At 34.3% G+C, this 17226-nt stretch overlaps 1 protein-coding gene across 1 annotated transcript in view; it reads right to left on the bottom strand.

Moving 5' to 3' along the window:
- Nucleotides 1–17226, bottom strand: part of DGKB (diacylglycerol kinase beta) — a 208115-nt gene that overhangs the window by 106082 nt on the left and 84807 nt on the right. Inside the window, exons 15-19 of the mRNA XM_053466113.1 lie at nt 11968–12041; nt 10504–10578; nt 9628–9713; nt 9309–9398; nt 8252–8412 (exon numbers count right to left, since the gene is read on the bottom strand). Coding sequence (XP_053322088.1) covers nt 8252–8412; nt 9309–9398; nt 9628–9713; nt 10504–10578; nt 11968–12041 — 486 coding nt within the window. The remainder of the gene's footprint in view (nt 1–8251; nt 8413–9308; nt 9399–9627; nt 9714–10503; nt 10579–11967; nt 12042–17226) is intronic.

A 17226-nucleotide genomic window follows, 5' to 3' on the forward strand; every position in this document is an offset into this window, starting at 1 on the left:
TCACTATTTTTTGGACCTCCTAAAGAACAGATGATTGTTATTATGCCATGATATGTAAAAACTTATTTTTCACACAACTCTACATATGCCCCCTGCCGATAACCAGGCCATAAATAGGCCAGCTATTACCACTAGAACAACCATAGCTCCAATTTAAATACAGAAGGGTGTGTAAAGCTCTAGTACGTGCCTCCTATGCAAGTGTTAACTGCAGGAACCATGAGGGATTTAAAGAATGAACTCCATTGTATTTTTGGAGTGGGATGGTTCTCATGGATACAAATTACCATCTGGAGAAAAGATGAACACGTGTAAAGATAAATATTATGAAGGATGTTAACTATAAAAGTGAAATAATATGGATAACAATACATAGTGTTAGCTCCTTACACTTTTCAATGGTACACCTGGGTTGTAAGATACAGATTGATTTGTGTTATCGAAAAGCTGCACTGCCTGGTAAATACTGTGTTCTTTGTATACATTACAAACAAAGCATTAAAACAGGAAGACAAGGAGATGTAGCACCTGGGAGGCACAGGGGCTACTTGACTGAGGAGGTGAGCTTGTTGTTGGAGGCAGGAAGGGGTTAAGTTTGTAGGAAGGGGTGGTCCTGCAGGCGGTTGCGGAGTTAAATAGGGGATACTTAGGGGGTGAGGTCTCTGACATTTGGAGTGAGTTCAAGCAATTTTACACCTGCCCTTCATTCTTTACAGCATTGGTGGGTTCCAAGTGCTGTTCTAAGATTTTACTTGATGGTTTTACTTCCTTTGGGAAGTGAGGGGTGCACACCGGAGTTGGAGACTCTGAAGATGATGGTATGGTTATGCTTATTGGTGGGACCAGCCTCCAGTGGGTATCATTAACTCCTCTATTTTCTCCTCGTCCACCCACTGCACTCAAAGGCCTATGGGTCCCCGTAGAGGATTATGGGGAGAGCCAAACCCCTATTTGTATGCTTATAATAATGGGCACAATTGTATCAAGTAGATCAAGATGTATTAGTAGAAAGCTCACTATTTGAATAAGTCTTCTTAAAATACCATGATCACATTATTTTCTGTACAAAATCACAAGGATAATTAAATATGTTCTAACTTGATATGTTAAACAAAACAGATGGCACTGTTCTCTCTGTATAATGCACGCAAAAATATAAATAATTTCATTTAATTAGATAAACATGGTTTTGTATACTTAAGACTGTAGTAATAATTTCAGAATGGCACAGTTGTCAGATCAAAATCTAGCAAGCAAAATAGCTTTTTGCAAATTAAATGTATTCTTAAATTTAGAAAACAATTATTACATATTAAGAGATCCACTTACAAAATGCCTTTACAGAAGGAACCACTATCATATACGTTGAATGACCTTTTTCCTTCACTAATACAAAGATTTAACAGGATTTTTCACAAGCAGCATTCAAACACTTTGATGCTACTTATTCTGTAGAATGTGATAATAGAATTACAAGCACATACAATATATATAGTAGGACAAGGTTAGACCTTTTGATAACTACATGTAGTTATCAAAAGGTCTAACCTTGTCCTACTGTATCTTTCCTGCTCTATTTTTTCAATTACATATCATTATTAAATAACTTTGTGGCAGGGAAACTGCCCCTAATCTGACATATACACTATATGGACAAAAGTATTGGGGTACCTGACCATTACACAAAGAGGGCCTTTCATGCATTGTGCCAACTGTGCACAAAATCTGTGTAAATATGTATATGAATCGTATTTATTAATCATCTTACTTTAAAATATCCTTACATAACTATATACATGGATACAATGAGAGGACAGACAAGCTCATCACAGACAGTGAACAGAATGGCATACACTGAAACAGCGATGCTATTAATGATTTTCTATTAATCTTTAATAAAGCAGAGTGATTAAGACACTATCCTCACTTTATTCTTATACATTCTAACACTGCCTGAATAGTCGGAGTGCCTTATCCATGCTATATGTCATTATGAACAAATGTAAAATTTTAATTTTTTCATTTATATTAGATATGATAATAATTACACAAGATTGCAGTGAATTTCCTACCATTCACTTTTTCTTTTTCTGTATTTATCATGCTGGTGATATATTATAATATAATTGTATTGCTATTAAATATGATACATACATATGAGTCAAAATTGTTCAATTGCTCAGAGGATCATTAAAAAATATATAATAAAAATAAAAAGAATATTTCTTATGTTCTCTTTGATAAATGTGTGCATTCAATATTTGACAACTAATGCTAAGCAAAAAGGTTGGAGTGCGAATAAAGCTTTCCTAAAGAATGAATAAGTAAAAAGTGATTCAGATAAAACAACTACAAAACAACTACATATCGATGTCTATGTATTTAGAAAGCAATGTCATAACATTTCCTGTTGGTGTAATGATCAGGTGTCCCAATACTTTTGTCCACATAGTGTATCTGACAGAGATCATCCTCCATGTGCTCTATCCTGTCCAAAATACATTTACAGAAAGATAATGTATAGAAAGCCCCATAAAAAGACCCAGTTAGCATGGGAATATCAATTAAAGCCCTTCATACACTCGACATCCTGGTGGCTATATGTAGAGCTATTAGTAGATACGCGAAAAACATTCAGGTAGTGGCCCAAAATGTTTAAATCAGGTAGCAATTGACACCAATACCCGGATTCCAGGGAAAGGAATTTAAGATTGATGCTCCCACTGGGATAAGTACCGTACTTGCCGGCGTATAACACGCACCCTCCCCAGGACCGGAAGTGAGGGAGACGTCGCTGCAAATCGTGCAGCGCTAGGATTTATCGGCGTATAACACGCAGGTAGGGTTTCAGCTTCGTATTTAGGTTTAAAAAGTGCGTGTTATACGCCGATAAATACGGTAATACTATGTTATGTAGACTGTGAAGAAGTGGCAGATCTGTTTAATGGAATATATTGCTACAATGCAAGCTTTTCATCTGGTTTAGTGTTATTTGTAGGTGTGCTGCAGGACTTCTGTTTCTGTAACAGTTTAGTACAGATACTATATATACAGTAATGGGTTAAATAGCACAAGTGAGATGCAAGTAAAGATAAAAAAGGAATGCCATTTTCACCTTCTGAGGAATTTCCTATACAAAATGTTATCTTCCATTGTAATTGTATGTAACTGACTGCAATTAGCGTGCGGGCAATTTGTGCACATGTGCTGTCACATAATAACAGACATTGCTATGCATCCATGCATGTGCACATGGAAGCCAGGTGCATGCAGGGATTCACAAGGGTTTGCTGAGCAGAACTGTATCGCTAAGCTTCATAAGCTAGTACTTTATGACCTACACAGTATTCAGTTGTTCATCTTTTTAGGAATGAGGTATTTGTGCTTTCATATCACCAGGAGTCTGAATGTGGCTTGTTTGTCCACACCTAAGCTGCATTCTTACCTTGTCCCATGTTTTATTTATGGTAAAATAAGAGTATGTACTAGACATGTAAATATGCCAAAAATAATTTGGACACATTCCTTTTTGGGCAATTCCTTTTTGGGCAATTAATTTTGTTCCCTGCCCATTCAGTTTGCCCCAAAATTCGAGGGCATTTTTGATTTGAAAACAAATTCACTAACTCTCTCACATCATCCAATCAAGGGAGAGGATGTCACCATAAGCTACCTCATTTTGCCTTCACTTGAACTAAGGGCAATATAGTGGCACAAGCAGGGACGTCCTCTCCATGATCTTAATGTAGGCAGTATAGTCTTGATCCATGATCTCCAACAGGTAGCGTTAGGGCTGGACTAGGGATGATTAGGTGGCAATGACACTTTAAGGCCAGTGGTCAACAAATGATGTATGTGCAGTTACTGGCTTAGTATGTGTGACCACACAATTTTACTTGGGTAGCTTTTTTTTAAAATGTAACTTGATTAAATAGGTAGTCCAGCAAACATGTAAGCTTTTGTTTACACCTCAAGCATTTAATAATGTTCCTCCTAAATGTAAACATTTATATCAGGAATACAAGCAATAGAAGAATAGATGTGTTAGTGTATTCTAACAAAATAATAATAAAAAAAATACTGGGTAAAATAAGATATGCATTAGTGATCTACTTTCTAGGAAGAAATTAAGACAGGCTTACGTTTGTCTTATTGATTATCTTTAATGCTACAACATCAATCATTTATTTTACAGCAAATGTCAGTAAGTATGAAATTATATGCATGGCTATGGCTATAATAAATATTAGGAAGAACAAACGTACCCAACTCACAAAAAAGTTAACCGACATTTCTTTCAAGAGATTGGGAACAATGCAATACGCAGTGATGCATTATAAAATGAATTAAGGTGTAGAAGTATATGAGGAACACAGGATAGTGTTGTATGGGTCCCATTGAATAGAGATGCTAGGTGTCATAAACAGAAACACAAAATTTAATGAGACAGAAAACATTCAAATGGAATGGTGTGTGTGTTGAAATAGAAAGCAAACAAGGGGAGTCCAATGCACCTACTCTACCTTACATATTTAACTTTGTGATCCCTGGCATTGACCAATTGTGCAAGGTTGGAAGCAATGTGGAAGAGTACAGCTGTCAGAGTGATAAGGGATCCCTAGATGATCAAGACTTAGGAAAAAGTATCAAAAAGGAGGAAATGCACAAATAATAAGAATCAAACATGAAACAGAAATGTTAAGAGAATTTAGAAAGAAAAAAAGCACACATCTCTAAATCTCCAGAAATGCAATGATCACGTGTGTAAGTGGATAACAAGGCCTGCCAGCTGCCAACAAGGACCCTACAACATGTAGAGGTTGAGGCCAAATGCACTCAATTAACAGCCTAATGGAACAGTCTGTAGGTATCCACACTATGGATAAGAATCCAGGGGAGCTTCCATGGAAGAGCTATAAATCTGTCATTTAGTTCCAAATGGATACTTATAGAAAGCTTAAAGTATAACAAAAAGAACCAACTGACCAAAGCTACATCTGTATTACTGCAATACATTTTACTTATAGAGCTTCAGCAGATTCCATAGCAGTACAGGCAATTTATTTGTATTTAAAAAATATATAATAATTCTAGGCGATAATTATAATACTAATAATAATTATTATTATTACTACCACATTTTAAATATGTGAACAGAAATGTCACACCTTTGTGAAATATGGCATGCATAGTTATACTGTATATTTTTGCCACATTTGTGGCTGATAGCTATTATACTGTCTTTTTCTGTCTATTAAGTGATGCGTTCAAGTGTTTTTATGTCTAAAGTTCAAAGACAAGAGAGGAGAGAGAACATTAACTTTATTTTCCAGCGTGATTAGAAAGGGCACATTTGCATTGCATAGAGACATATGTGGTGGTGAGAGCTTTTGAAATAAAGTTATGGAGTTAAGAGTTTAACAATATGTTCCATAGTTACTTTGTGTCAACTCAAGAGTCCTTGGAGAATCTGCAGAAAATACCAAAGGACAGATCAATTATTAGTCAAAGGGCACGCAATGAAAAATGGATCCTTGTTATGTGTGCATTACTGATTGCATGTGTTCTGTAGCTGTAAACAGTACATGAATTATGGTTGAATTATAGTTGAGTACATCATTAGGGTGAACTGGACAGTTTGTAAATCCAAGATTTTACGACAGTAAGGAAAATAAAATAAACTTATGCAAATATAAACATGTCTTAAAACAAGTGGAGACACTAAGCTACGTAAAACTATAATACCGTATTTATCACTTTTATCACTTTTTTTAACTAAAATATGAAGCTGAAACCCTACCTGTGTGTTATACACTGATAAATCCTAGAGCTGCACAATCTTCCCCCGCACAGCTCTCTCGCGCGGCCTCTCTGATGCGGGGAGCTGGGTGATGAGGTCACTCCGGCCCCGGCATCAGCACAAAAAGTAAAACGCTGAAAGATAAAGAGGACCCATACCAGATCTCCCAAAACGTAGGTAGTCTGGATGGGCCTCTCAAATACTGGCAATATTGCCAATATATAAAATTAATGTGTGTGTATGTGTCTCTGAGTGTGTGTCTGAGTGTGTGTGTGTCTTACTCAAATTTCCTTGTTAAAATAAGGGTGCGTGTTATACACCAGTGCGTGTTATATGCCGATAAATATGGCAATATCATGGTGATTTAACCAGAGATTTGATTCCGTCTGTGGCCATTTAAATGCTTGTGAAATAGTTCACAGAATTCACATTATTATGTAATATTATCCTAAAGGGTTACATTGAAATATCATTGTGTACCTTGTGTTACAGCCTTACTCATACACATTATAGTTAGAATTCCAGCCATTTATTTATTTCACAAAACAACTGATATAGCTTACTACACAGTAGATATATCAATTGCTTGCCCTCTTATATTTGGTTAAATTAAAATATAATGTTAGTATTCACCCATTGCTATACAGCTTATTATGGATGAACAAGAGTCCATTGTTGTCCCATATAGTTCCACTTTCACAAAAGAGAGACAACAGGTAAATTCAGTTAGAAGAATTGCACAAATGCTTGCTTTGGTGTCCCTGAATCCAGCTCTGAAGTTTCTTTTAATACATATGAAATTGGCACATCTTGTCTTGAGTTAAGCACAAAGATAATATCTGAAATCTCCTTATTTTTGACGAATGCCCTCATGATTCTTTTGACCTTGGATCCCCTAAAATACTAAATCAAATTACAGAACAATAGAAGTATTTTGTTAAACTATTTATTCAATCTTCTTATTCCATTTTTTAAATAGGTTTTGGAGTATGAAATGTATATGCGGTGGCCTATTTTACAATTGGCTGTTAGCACAGACTTTCTCATAATAAGATACGAACAAAGGGAAGCCGTTCCAGTGTTTCCTAACCGAAATGTTTCAGTAAAATGTTAAGTAAGCTTTAAACTACAGGTTGTAATCTGCATAGCAAGACAAAATATCAAATGTGAAGATAAAAATATTTTTGGTATATAATTGGCATTTATCCTATGTCTATTAAGATGAAATATCACAATGATCTGAGCTTGGATTTGGGTCATATGTTTCACATTACTTTTGAAAATGTATTCTCTTGAGTAAATGAGACCTTAAGGTCTGCTTTTGCATTTAGCACTGTAATATGTGCTAAAGAAGATATTATTATATGTTTTTGGAACATATAAGAAACATTCTTTTGGAAACTTTGATTATTAGACTTTCTAGGTAAAATAATCTTTGCACTTTATTATTCTTACTGCAAATTTTATTTTTCAACTGCACATTGGTCGATGTAGAGCTATGGTGTATCACAAAATGATGCCTCCCAAATGAAGCAAGATTTTACATCTACATTTTACATGTGTTTGTTCTACCTCTCACAGGTTAATCCTGCACATATCATAATCACAAATAATGCATGTTCTTATAGATTAATGAAGACACATGCATAATGGGGATCCTGTTTTGGGCTGTGACTGTTCCAGGTATGAGTGATTATATTAGGGAACATAAACACAAGGTGCCAATCTTGCAATGATAAGGCAATGATGTGACAGCAATCTCTTTGCATATGCCAAGTGATTTGTAGCTACACAAGAAATCAGCATCAGAAGCCGATGTCACTGATAGCAGCTACAAAGGGCTCACATGTGCACGAAGAATCCTTGGGGAACCCCTGAGCTACAGAGACTACTGGCTGGAATTAATGATAGTAATCCTTTTGTTGTTAGGCCCCACCACAAAAAGCCACAACTAGCACTAGAATGAGTATATAAGATGACAGGGGGCGTATATTTTTTTTTAGAGGAGGGTGTAAAAAATGTGATTTTGCTGGTCTTGCATCAACAATGTATTTATCTCCTTAATAATATAAATGAGCCGGTCAAGTAGATCAGTGATCTCCCTCGTAACTAGCCCACGGAGTAGAGATGCACCAGTGAGCCTGTTCACCTAGTAGGGTGATCCACCCCAAATTTGGTAGTAAGGGGTTTGTCACCCCCTGGGCCTACCACCCTAGTTGGCCTAGGCCACAATATACCTCTGCCTTACATACCACACAATTTTCATAACATGGATATATTTATACACAACTGTTGCACGGTGACCATATGTGTGAAGGAAAACAAAATATATATTGGTTTGGTTTGTTTGAACAATATAAAAGACAATTAATCAAACCACAATAAAATATAATTATCAATCATAAAAGTAGCAAGAAGGTTTAAACTTTATTTAGAAATCTCACTACTCACCACTCCAATGGAAAAGTAATTGTTTACAATACTGTAAGGCACTGGGTCTCCTTTTTCATCTTTATCATTTGGAATAACTTCAATTTTCCATCTGTCAAGATGAACGACTGAGGCATTCTCAATATCTTTAAGAAACTTCATGAGATTCTCCCCTTCATAGCCTAAAAAATACATTACAATTTACCATACATGCAGAATATGTGGATTTACTAGCATGATTATTTTACATGTTGAATTCATTTTTTTGATATCCATAAGGTGTGAAAATATCTAATAATATCCTGAACATGTTTTGCTTAACACAATCCTACATATAAACAAAACACATTAGTTTAGAAACTGCTATAGACAGAAGAATTTCAAAGACCATACATAAATGGAAAAGATTCTGTTGTAATCCAATTAATTGCTGTGGTTTAGTTGTTGGCAAAACAATGCAAATAATAGAAAAGAATAGAAAATGATTTAAAGAAATTAATTAAAAAGAAAGGCATTTATTGGTTAAAAAAGGTCATGTGTGAAAACATCTATGTATACTGAAAATATTAATTTAGGAGGAAATGTCTGCATCACTAGTATGTCTGGCCTTTTGGTCATAATTAGAAACATGTTGGTGTTTCCCTAGGACTCCAAGTTTCTCTAGGCACAGAGCGGTGCTTAGGCGTGCTTACCTCCTGCTCTTGTTCTGCCTGCTTCCTGCCTACTACCACTTACTACCCACCCACACTTGCTAAAGTCTGAATGGGGATAGCCTTGTGGTACATGTTGTTAGCCCCATACAGAATGAGGCTATACCCCCCCTCGCAAAAAAAGGATGGGAGAGGGTCTGGGTAGCTTACCACGGGAAGTTCCTAGTTATGTTTATTGTCTTGACAGAACTTGGATCATGGTACAAGGATCAATACTTAGTCAAAAGGAATCTCAAATGTTATAATACTGGCATTTTTGTTGATTCTAAAGGATTTTCGAAGACATATAAACCTGAAACAATGGTATGGGGAGAAAGGGAGAAGATGTTCATACACAGCATTAATTTGTATTAAGATAAATATATTACCTCCTCCCCATTGCAGACATCTTGCCAAATCATTGCCTGTACCAAGAGGCAGGATAGCCACAGGAGGTTGTTTTGTTAGATTGGCCTTGTCTATGAAAAAAAAAGAAAATTAAGTTAAGAAATAACAATACTCAACTAGAAAAAATGCCCAAAAAGGTTTCTGATAAACACCCACACCAACACCAATTAATCCAAAATGAAAATTACACCAAGAACAATAATGTAACTAGAAAGTCAGGCCTAGTTTTACTTATTTAATTCTTTTTTTATTTGGTTGAAGACGAATAAAGTAAAATATGCAACAGCTGCAGTATCTTACCAATGCAATCTAGAATCCATCCGACTGTCCCATCGCCACCACATGCAAGAACCTTGAAATCTGGAACATCTCGAAAGAAATTTAATCTGTAAAAAAAAAATGAAAACATCCCTTAACTCAAAGACTACAAAGGGAAATGAATTTAAACTGTCACATCAACCACTTTTAAAATATATAACATAACAAAATATATAACATAACTACAGCAGTGATGATGGTTTTAATAAATGTTTTGACTCCAAAGGCAGTAAGGTTTTTGCTTGGATCAGCATTAGCTAAAGCTGTTTTTTAGAACCCTGAATCTCTGTGTTTTGATAGGAAAGCATCCAACCTTTTTGGAAAGTATTAACTAAATCTGGCAAAGCCAAAGTAGATTTCTACAAACGATATTTTCACTGCCCTGACTGTAAAAGAAAAACAAAACAAACAAAAAAACCCTCTTAAAAAGAAATGTATTTTAACTAACTCTTATAGGATAGGCCTGTGTTGTCTGTAAAGTTCTAATGAATAGGTCTCCTATATTGTTCTTTAATACACAGTATTAGTACACAGTAATACTATTATCATGTAGGCAAAGTAACATGTCCAGTTTGTAAATACCAATACCACATATCAAATAATTTACCAAAGATTGTATCAAAACGAGGCTATGTTTGAATGATCATTGAAATAATAATAATAATAATTCTAATTTTACAAATTAGAAACTGTTGTAGTTGGAGCTAGTGTCTTGCAATTTAGTAGAGTCACACAGAAATAGTAAGTGATTGATCTGATTTAAACAGAAATTGAGAGATTTTCCCAACAAAAAACTATCGTTTACAATAGAATACGTGAGCAAAAAGTTATGTAAATACAAATATATTTGTATCTTACCCTGGCATTGGCCCAATACCAGCAAGACTATAAACCTGTCTTGGATTTAAAAGGTACTGAAATTTTCTGTGTATCCTGCAGATAAAAAATAGCGAAATAAAAGTAATTACTAGTTCATTGGATGACAAAACAAACAGATTGGTCTTTTATTGAACAATAAAGACATAATCTTCACTTCACATGTATTTGTTAACCTCCGCTAATATACAATACTTTCTTCATAAATAATTCATTAATGTGATAGAAATTGGAAGAGTGAAAAATGATTTTCATAATCGTATCATAAAATAAAACTATGCGCTCCGTGTTGATCACATTCTGCGTCTATATATTAAATAATGTGTTGTAAAATTAAGTATATTGATAATAATTGTGGAAATGCACCAGCGTTTTTCTAAGCATTAAATCAGGAACAAATATCAAACAAGTGCTGTGAGAAGGGGGAAATGTTTCAAGGAACAAAATGCGAAACACTAAATTCCTATAAACTGTTGTAATAAATTGCTGTGCTTTAAGCCTCTTCAACACAATGAAACTTTCATTTCTTTTTTTTTTTTAAAAGATCCTTTATAATATTGTGTTGTACTTGGTGGCCCATTCACTAGATACCAACTTTTTAGAAGGTAACACTAGGTGGTATGCATTGACCTTTTTTTTGTTTCCAATTTGTAGCTATTTTTAAAGGTAAACCTCTTTTGAAAATAAAAAAGTCTTCACATTCCAAATCAAGCAACAACAAGCTTCCACTTGTGTAGCTGTCAATACTCTCCGCTGTGAGAGTTTATCTTTTGATGCAGAAGAACTCTAAAATGACAGAAAGATCCTTGAAATTCCAATTCTGTTAAAGAATTGACAAGTTGTGGAATGGATGATGCCCCAAACAGTCAGCTCGTATTAATGAGGAGCTCTCACAAAGCAGTTGGTTGAAATGTAGTTGTACTGCTCCTTTACGTTCCTCCTGTTACTCACTAGCTGAGATTAGTTGGGTTTTGGATATAACATTTATATGGAAGTGAATTGTGTATCCTTATGCAGTGTATTCCCATATTTCCTCTTACTTTTTATTTAAATTGTATGGTTGGTACTTGAAAATGTGTATATGAAAAATGTCCTTACTTCATGTATCATGTTACTTTTCATGTATGAATTTGTAGGTGTTAGAATGTTTTTTTTACATATTTTTGTCTCTATTAGTATGAAGTATTGAAGAAACGCACCCAACAGACTAACCAAGGTATTGAGGCATCCGCCGAGATCAGACAGGATATGAAGAAACTTTTTTCCAAAATCTAGCTACTGTAAAATGCTGTATATCAAAATCATTAGCCACATCATTAAACGATAGGTTAACCAAAACGACTTTTTTTATTTTTAAATAACAACCTGTCAACACTTCTTTCGGGTTAAGCCAACTATAGCGAACATGCAATAAGATTTGACATTATTTAATATCGAAAAACATACCGTTCACCTTGTTTCCCTCCACTCTTTGGGTTTACAAAAACCAGCAGTGGATGAGTGCCTGGAACTGGAGTAATCTGAAAAATACAAATACCAGTAATACAAATAAGCAACATCAGAACTACCAGCTGTCACTAAAAAAACTGAATTGTACCCTGTATCGGCCTACATCTCCCTAAACTATTGTCAATTTTAACCTAAACAGTTGCACATTTTTTCTGTTTTTGTCCAAGTAATTGATAATAAAAAATGTAATTCCAATTATCACAAGAACTATGCGTACAGTTTACACCAGATAATACAATGATCAAGACTGGGAGGACAATAGTATTATACTATTATTTATAATACAATTAATTTATTATTTGGCTTTTTGAGAAGTATTAAACAGATTATGACCCTTACATCAAATATGTTAAAAAAAATAATTAAAACAGGACACATGTACTCTGAAATGCTGTTATAAAGAGTATGGTATGTTTAGACTCCTTATTCGGGATAGATATAGTTGTATTTATGTGGGACAATTAAAATCCAAGGCTCACATAGAAAATGATGAAAGTTAAATTTGGCCCCTGTAAAACTGGAAACAGGTAATACATGGCCAGTTACAAATACTTTAACAAGTACGTAGCCAGAAGCTGTAAAATAATGTAAAAACTCCTATATAATCTCTACAAGGAAGATTGCAATCGGGGCAAATATGTTGATATATGTTAATACAAATAACTGAGACATTTCTTGATGTCAAAGAAATTTTACAATTATAGAACATTTAAAATTAAATACATCTTAGATAATATTGTCATTCAGTGTTCAATATTTAATATAACAGCAACAACCTGGGAATCTGAATGTGTATGCCTTAAATGCCATTTCTGTACAGGCATACTTTAATGACCGAAGGACTCTCAAAGGACTCTCGCCAGTAAGGACATAGTTACATACTACCATTCCCCTGTTTTTTTACACTCCCTTCAAGAGAATGGACACAGCAGGACACCAGCACGTCTGTTCATCTTTTGCGGTTCTTTTGAGCGTCTTTTGAAGACTCGACAAAATTGGGATTTTTTAACGTAGTGGAAGGCCAAGCAACATATGGCCATATGTGTGACAAAATCCCCAATATTTATTCCTATAGGTGTGGTTTAAAATGGTATTCACTGGGTATGCACTCATTTCTTGCTCTGTTTAGTTACTATAACATTAGTATTGGTTTTTTTTAACCTTTATTGCATTAACAAATTGTTGTCTGAGGCAAATACTAGGGAGATAAAACAGTAAATATAATCACCTACTGTGGGTTTTCAAACTTCATTATAATCAGTTTAAATAAATATAATACTCAACAATTCTTTTCATGCGAGAATACTGTATTTATAATAACATAAATGTAGACGTTTGTAACTGAATTTGTAAATATAATGCTTGTATATGCATTTCTTTTTACATTTGACCTGTATTCGGCATATTCATATGCAGTGTATTTCTAGTTTTTTAATGAAGTGGGTTTTTTGAAAAGTTATCTTTTTCAAAAGAAAATAATTTTAAGCAATGTAGTTGATTATGTATATAGTATAATGCAATACTTAAGAGTAATTTCAGTTTCCATAGAAATAACTGATAAATATAAAAATGCTATTTCAATACCTGGAATTACCTTGAAACTAATTACATGTCATTGATGTTATTTTTCACGCTAATAGTGCTTTGCAAATGTATATTATGCCTGTATTGATGGCTCCCACTTTTTCATATTTAATCAATTTTAGTTATTTATTTCAATTTCAATAAATGTAACATTTTCTATATGAGAGAAGTATAAACTAAGCTAAATATGACAAAGATAAAGTGCTTATCTACTTGTAGCTGAACTCCCTAAGGACTCGGGTTAATTAATGAGACTCATCCTAAGGTTATACATGATCTATTACTTCCTCTAATTAGAAATAATAATCATGATCATTATTCTGGTTAGCCAGAATGAAATAAGATGAATGTGCTTAAGTATGATTAATAGTAACAGAAAGGAGCTATTCCGATTATGGTAGAATAGGATCCAGCTTTAAGTACGACAGAGAGGCCGGTTTCTATTCAGATTTTTTCCATAGGTGAAATGAATCACCTGGAATTACAATATTTTTACATTTTAAAGAAAACTAATTAATTCATTTACATTATTGGTAACTAGATCAGAGAAATATGAGAGTTGTGCTATAAAAGGCATTTCATTTTACCTCTTAGCTTTGACCATGAAAATTGGCTAAATTGGCTAAAATTCTGGATTCCCAATCAAAGTGTCAGTTTCTTCAAACACTATAAATTTAACCTTTTTATAACCGAGAGTTCTTTTAAGCCTATATTTACCTTAAAAAAAAAGGCTAAAATTGAAAAAAAAATATTTTCTGCATTTTTGCACAGGATTTCAGAAAATAATTTTTTCCAATATTGTTTTTTACACTTTGTATTTTTTCCCTTTTTTTCAGGATTTTTTTAAAACTTTTTTAAAACTTTTTCCATTATTACCAAGGTCATGTTAGTGTCCATTTCGGATAATTTTTCAGGATGTAATAGCATGTTTTAGCATGTTAAGGGTTAACTAAATCAGTTTGTTTTTAAGTACCACAATACAATGTGTGAAAGCAGCTCAGGTTCAGATGTTTCTGACACCATGTTTATGTGCTGTAAATGATGACACTGTAACTAGCCATGTTAGAAAATACAAGACTATGAACACACACAGGAAGCCAGAATTAACACTATGGTAGCCAGTAGCAAAAAGGTCATAGCACCTGAACAGAATACTAATATATATATAATATATATAACGTAAACCAGTTCCAGTATGCACTTGTGTGAAGGGATGCTTGCTGATATTCCATTTCAATTCACAATATAACTAATTTTCATGGTTCACTAGTTATGAATTATATCGGTCTTAAATTGTGAAACCATCTTGTACTTTTCATTAAAACATTGAAGGAAATTTCTGGCAAACAGAAATCAATTATGGGTAAGGGAAAAAATAATCCTAAATCGCAATGCTGTCACCTCTTTAAAAGACATTTAAATAGGCTATTTAACGTGTTTTGCTTTAATGCCCGATTTGTGTTACATATTTAGAGGTCTATTGCTGAAATTATTAATATATTAATATTATATAAATATAAATATATAAGTATTATTGTTAGTATTATTGTTAGTAATTACCTATGCACTACATTAACTACCTCTCAAATGATGGTGTATATACAATATTGTAAAAAAGTTTTAGGCAGGTTGAAAAAAAGCTGTAATGTAATAATGCGCTCAAAACAGACATGCTAATAGTTTATTTTTAACAAACTGCAAAGTAAATTTAAAGAAGAGAATTATAAATCAAATCAATATTTGGTGTGACCACCCTTTGTGTTCAAAACAGCACCAATTCTTCTTGGTACACCTGCACAAAGAGAGGGATTTTGTAAACATATAGTTAGGTGGATGAGTATACTATTATACCAAATGGGCAATAATGATCATTAATGTAATACATACCATACATAGCTATCAGAAACACAATCATACAGAAACACAATCATTAACACACAGATGTGCAGGACGAATAAAATTGGGTGAGGAAAAGCCAAACTCAATAAAAAGGTGAGGTTCCTGAAAACAGTTTAATGTCAAAAGTCATACACTAGGGCGAGACTGAGCACAGAAGCAAGACACAAGCTAGTTATACTGCATCAGAAAAGTCTGTCCCAGGCAGACATTTCAAAGCAGGCAAGGGTTTCCAAATTTTCTGTCTAAGCTCTTTTGAAGTAACACAAAGAAAATGGTAATGTTGAGTAGTAGACCCAGTGATCAGCCAAGGAAACTTAGTGTTTGCTTCCCTTTGGAACCAGAAGATGTTCAGCAATGCCATCTGCTCAGTATTGGCAGAAAAAAAGTGGGACCCTGGTACACTCATCTACTGTCCAGAGAAGTCTGGTCAAAAGCGCGACTAAAAAGCCATACCTCTGACATGGAAACAAAGCCAACGACTCAACTAATTATGAAAACACAGGGATTGGAGTGCAGAGAAATGGCAGCAGGTGTTCCAGACTGATGAGTCAAATTTGAAATATTTGGCTGTAGCAGAAAGCAGTTTGTTCACCAAAAGGGTGGAGAGCGGTACCAGAATGAGTGTTTACAGGCAACAGTAAAGCATGGTATAGGTTCCTTGCAAGTTTGGGGTTCCATTTCTGGAAATGGAGTTGAGAATTTGGTCAGAAGTAATGTCTCCTGAATACTGAGAAGTACAGGCAGATGATTATCCATCATGCAATACAATAAAGGTGACATCTGATTGGCCGCAAAAATGTATTCTGCATCATGAGAACGACCCCAAACATACGGCTAAAGTCATTAAGAACTATCTTCAGCGTAAAGAAGGAGTCCTGGAAGTAATGGTTTGGTCCCCACAGAACAACCTACCTACCAAGTTCCTTAAAATACTGCGAGCAAATGTACCTAGCAGAATTGATGCTGTTTTGAAGGCACATGGTAGTCACACTAAATATTGATTTGATTTACATTTTTAGATTCTTCTTAAATGATCCAAATAAACTATTAACATGCCTATTTGTGAAAGCATTTCTACAGCATTTTTTCACATCTGCCCAAAACCTTTGCACAATATAGTACCCCCTCCACACACGCAACATTTGTTATTGGTTTCAACTTATAACAGAATATTAAAGAGCAGAAGAGATATTTATTGCCTGAACCTCTATAGTCAATGAAGGTTGTATGTTATTGCCAAATAACGACCAGAGAAACATTGCCAAGCCATCCGATTTTATTGCCTTATAATTACAGCTTAATAGTGTAGACAGAACCATAGGTTTTATAATAATGTCTGTTTTATATTTAGAACATTCAATATGTCAACCTTCAGGTTTTACCTCCTTCACTCACATATATTTTGGCTATTTTATATATAAAAACTGCTATAACTTATCCTTTTTTTCAGTCTTCGTAATTGGTTTAAACATATTTCAGCTCTTATCCGTCTTTCAGTTTATTTTGCAATTGTCTGTATATTTTCCTATATCTATATAGTTTGTCTATTACAGGTGGTCTTCCATTATGTAACTACTTTTCTCAAATCAAGCTTAGTCGCTATAGTGAGGCATAAAAAGGACCTACAAAAAATGAAATGATCCCCTATATGACAGGAGAAGCCCTTGAAAGAGTGTAATCCCAGGAAGAGCAGAATGACCGGGGCTGGATAGG

The sequence above is a fragment of the Spea bombifrons genome, chromosome 5, assembly GCF_027358695.1.
Source record: "Spea bombifrons isolate aSpeBom1 chromosome 5, aSpeBom1.2.pri, whole genome shotgun sequence".
NCBI lineage: Eukaryota > Metazoa > Chordata > Amphibia > Anura > Pelobatidae > Spea > Spea bombifrons.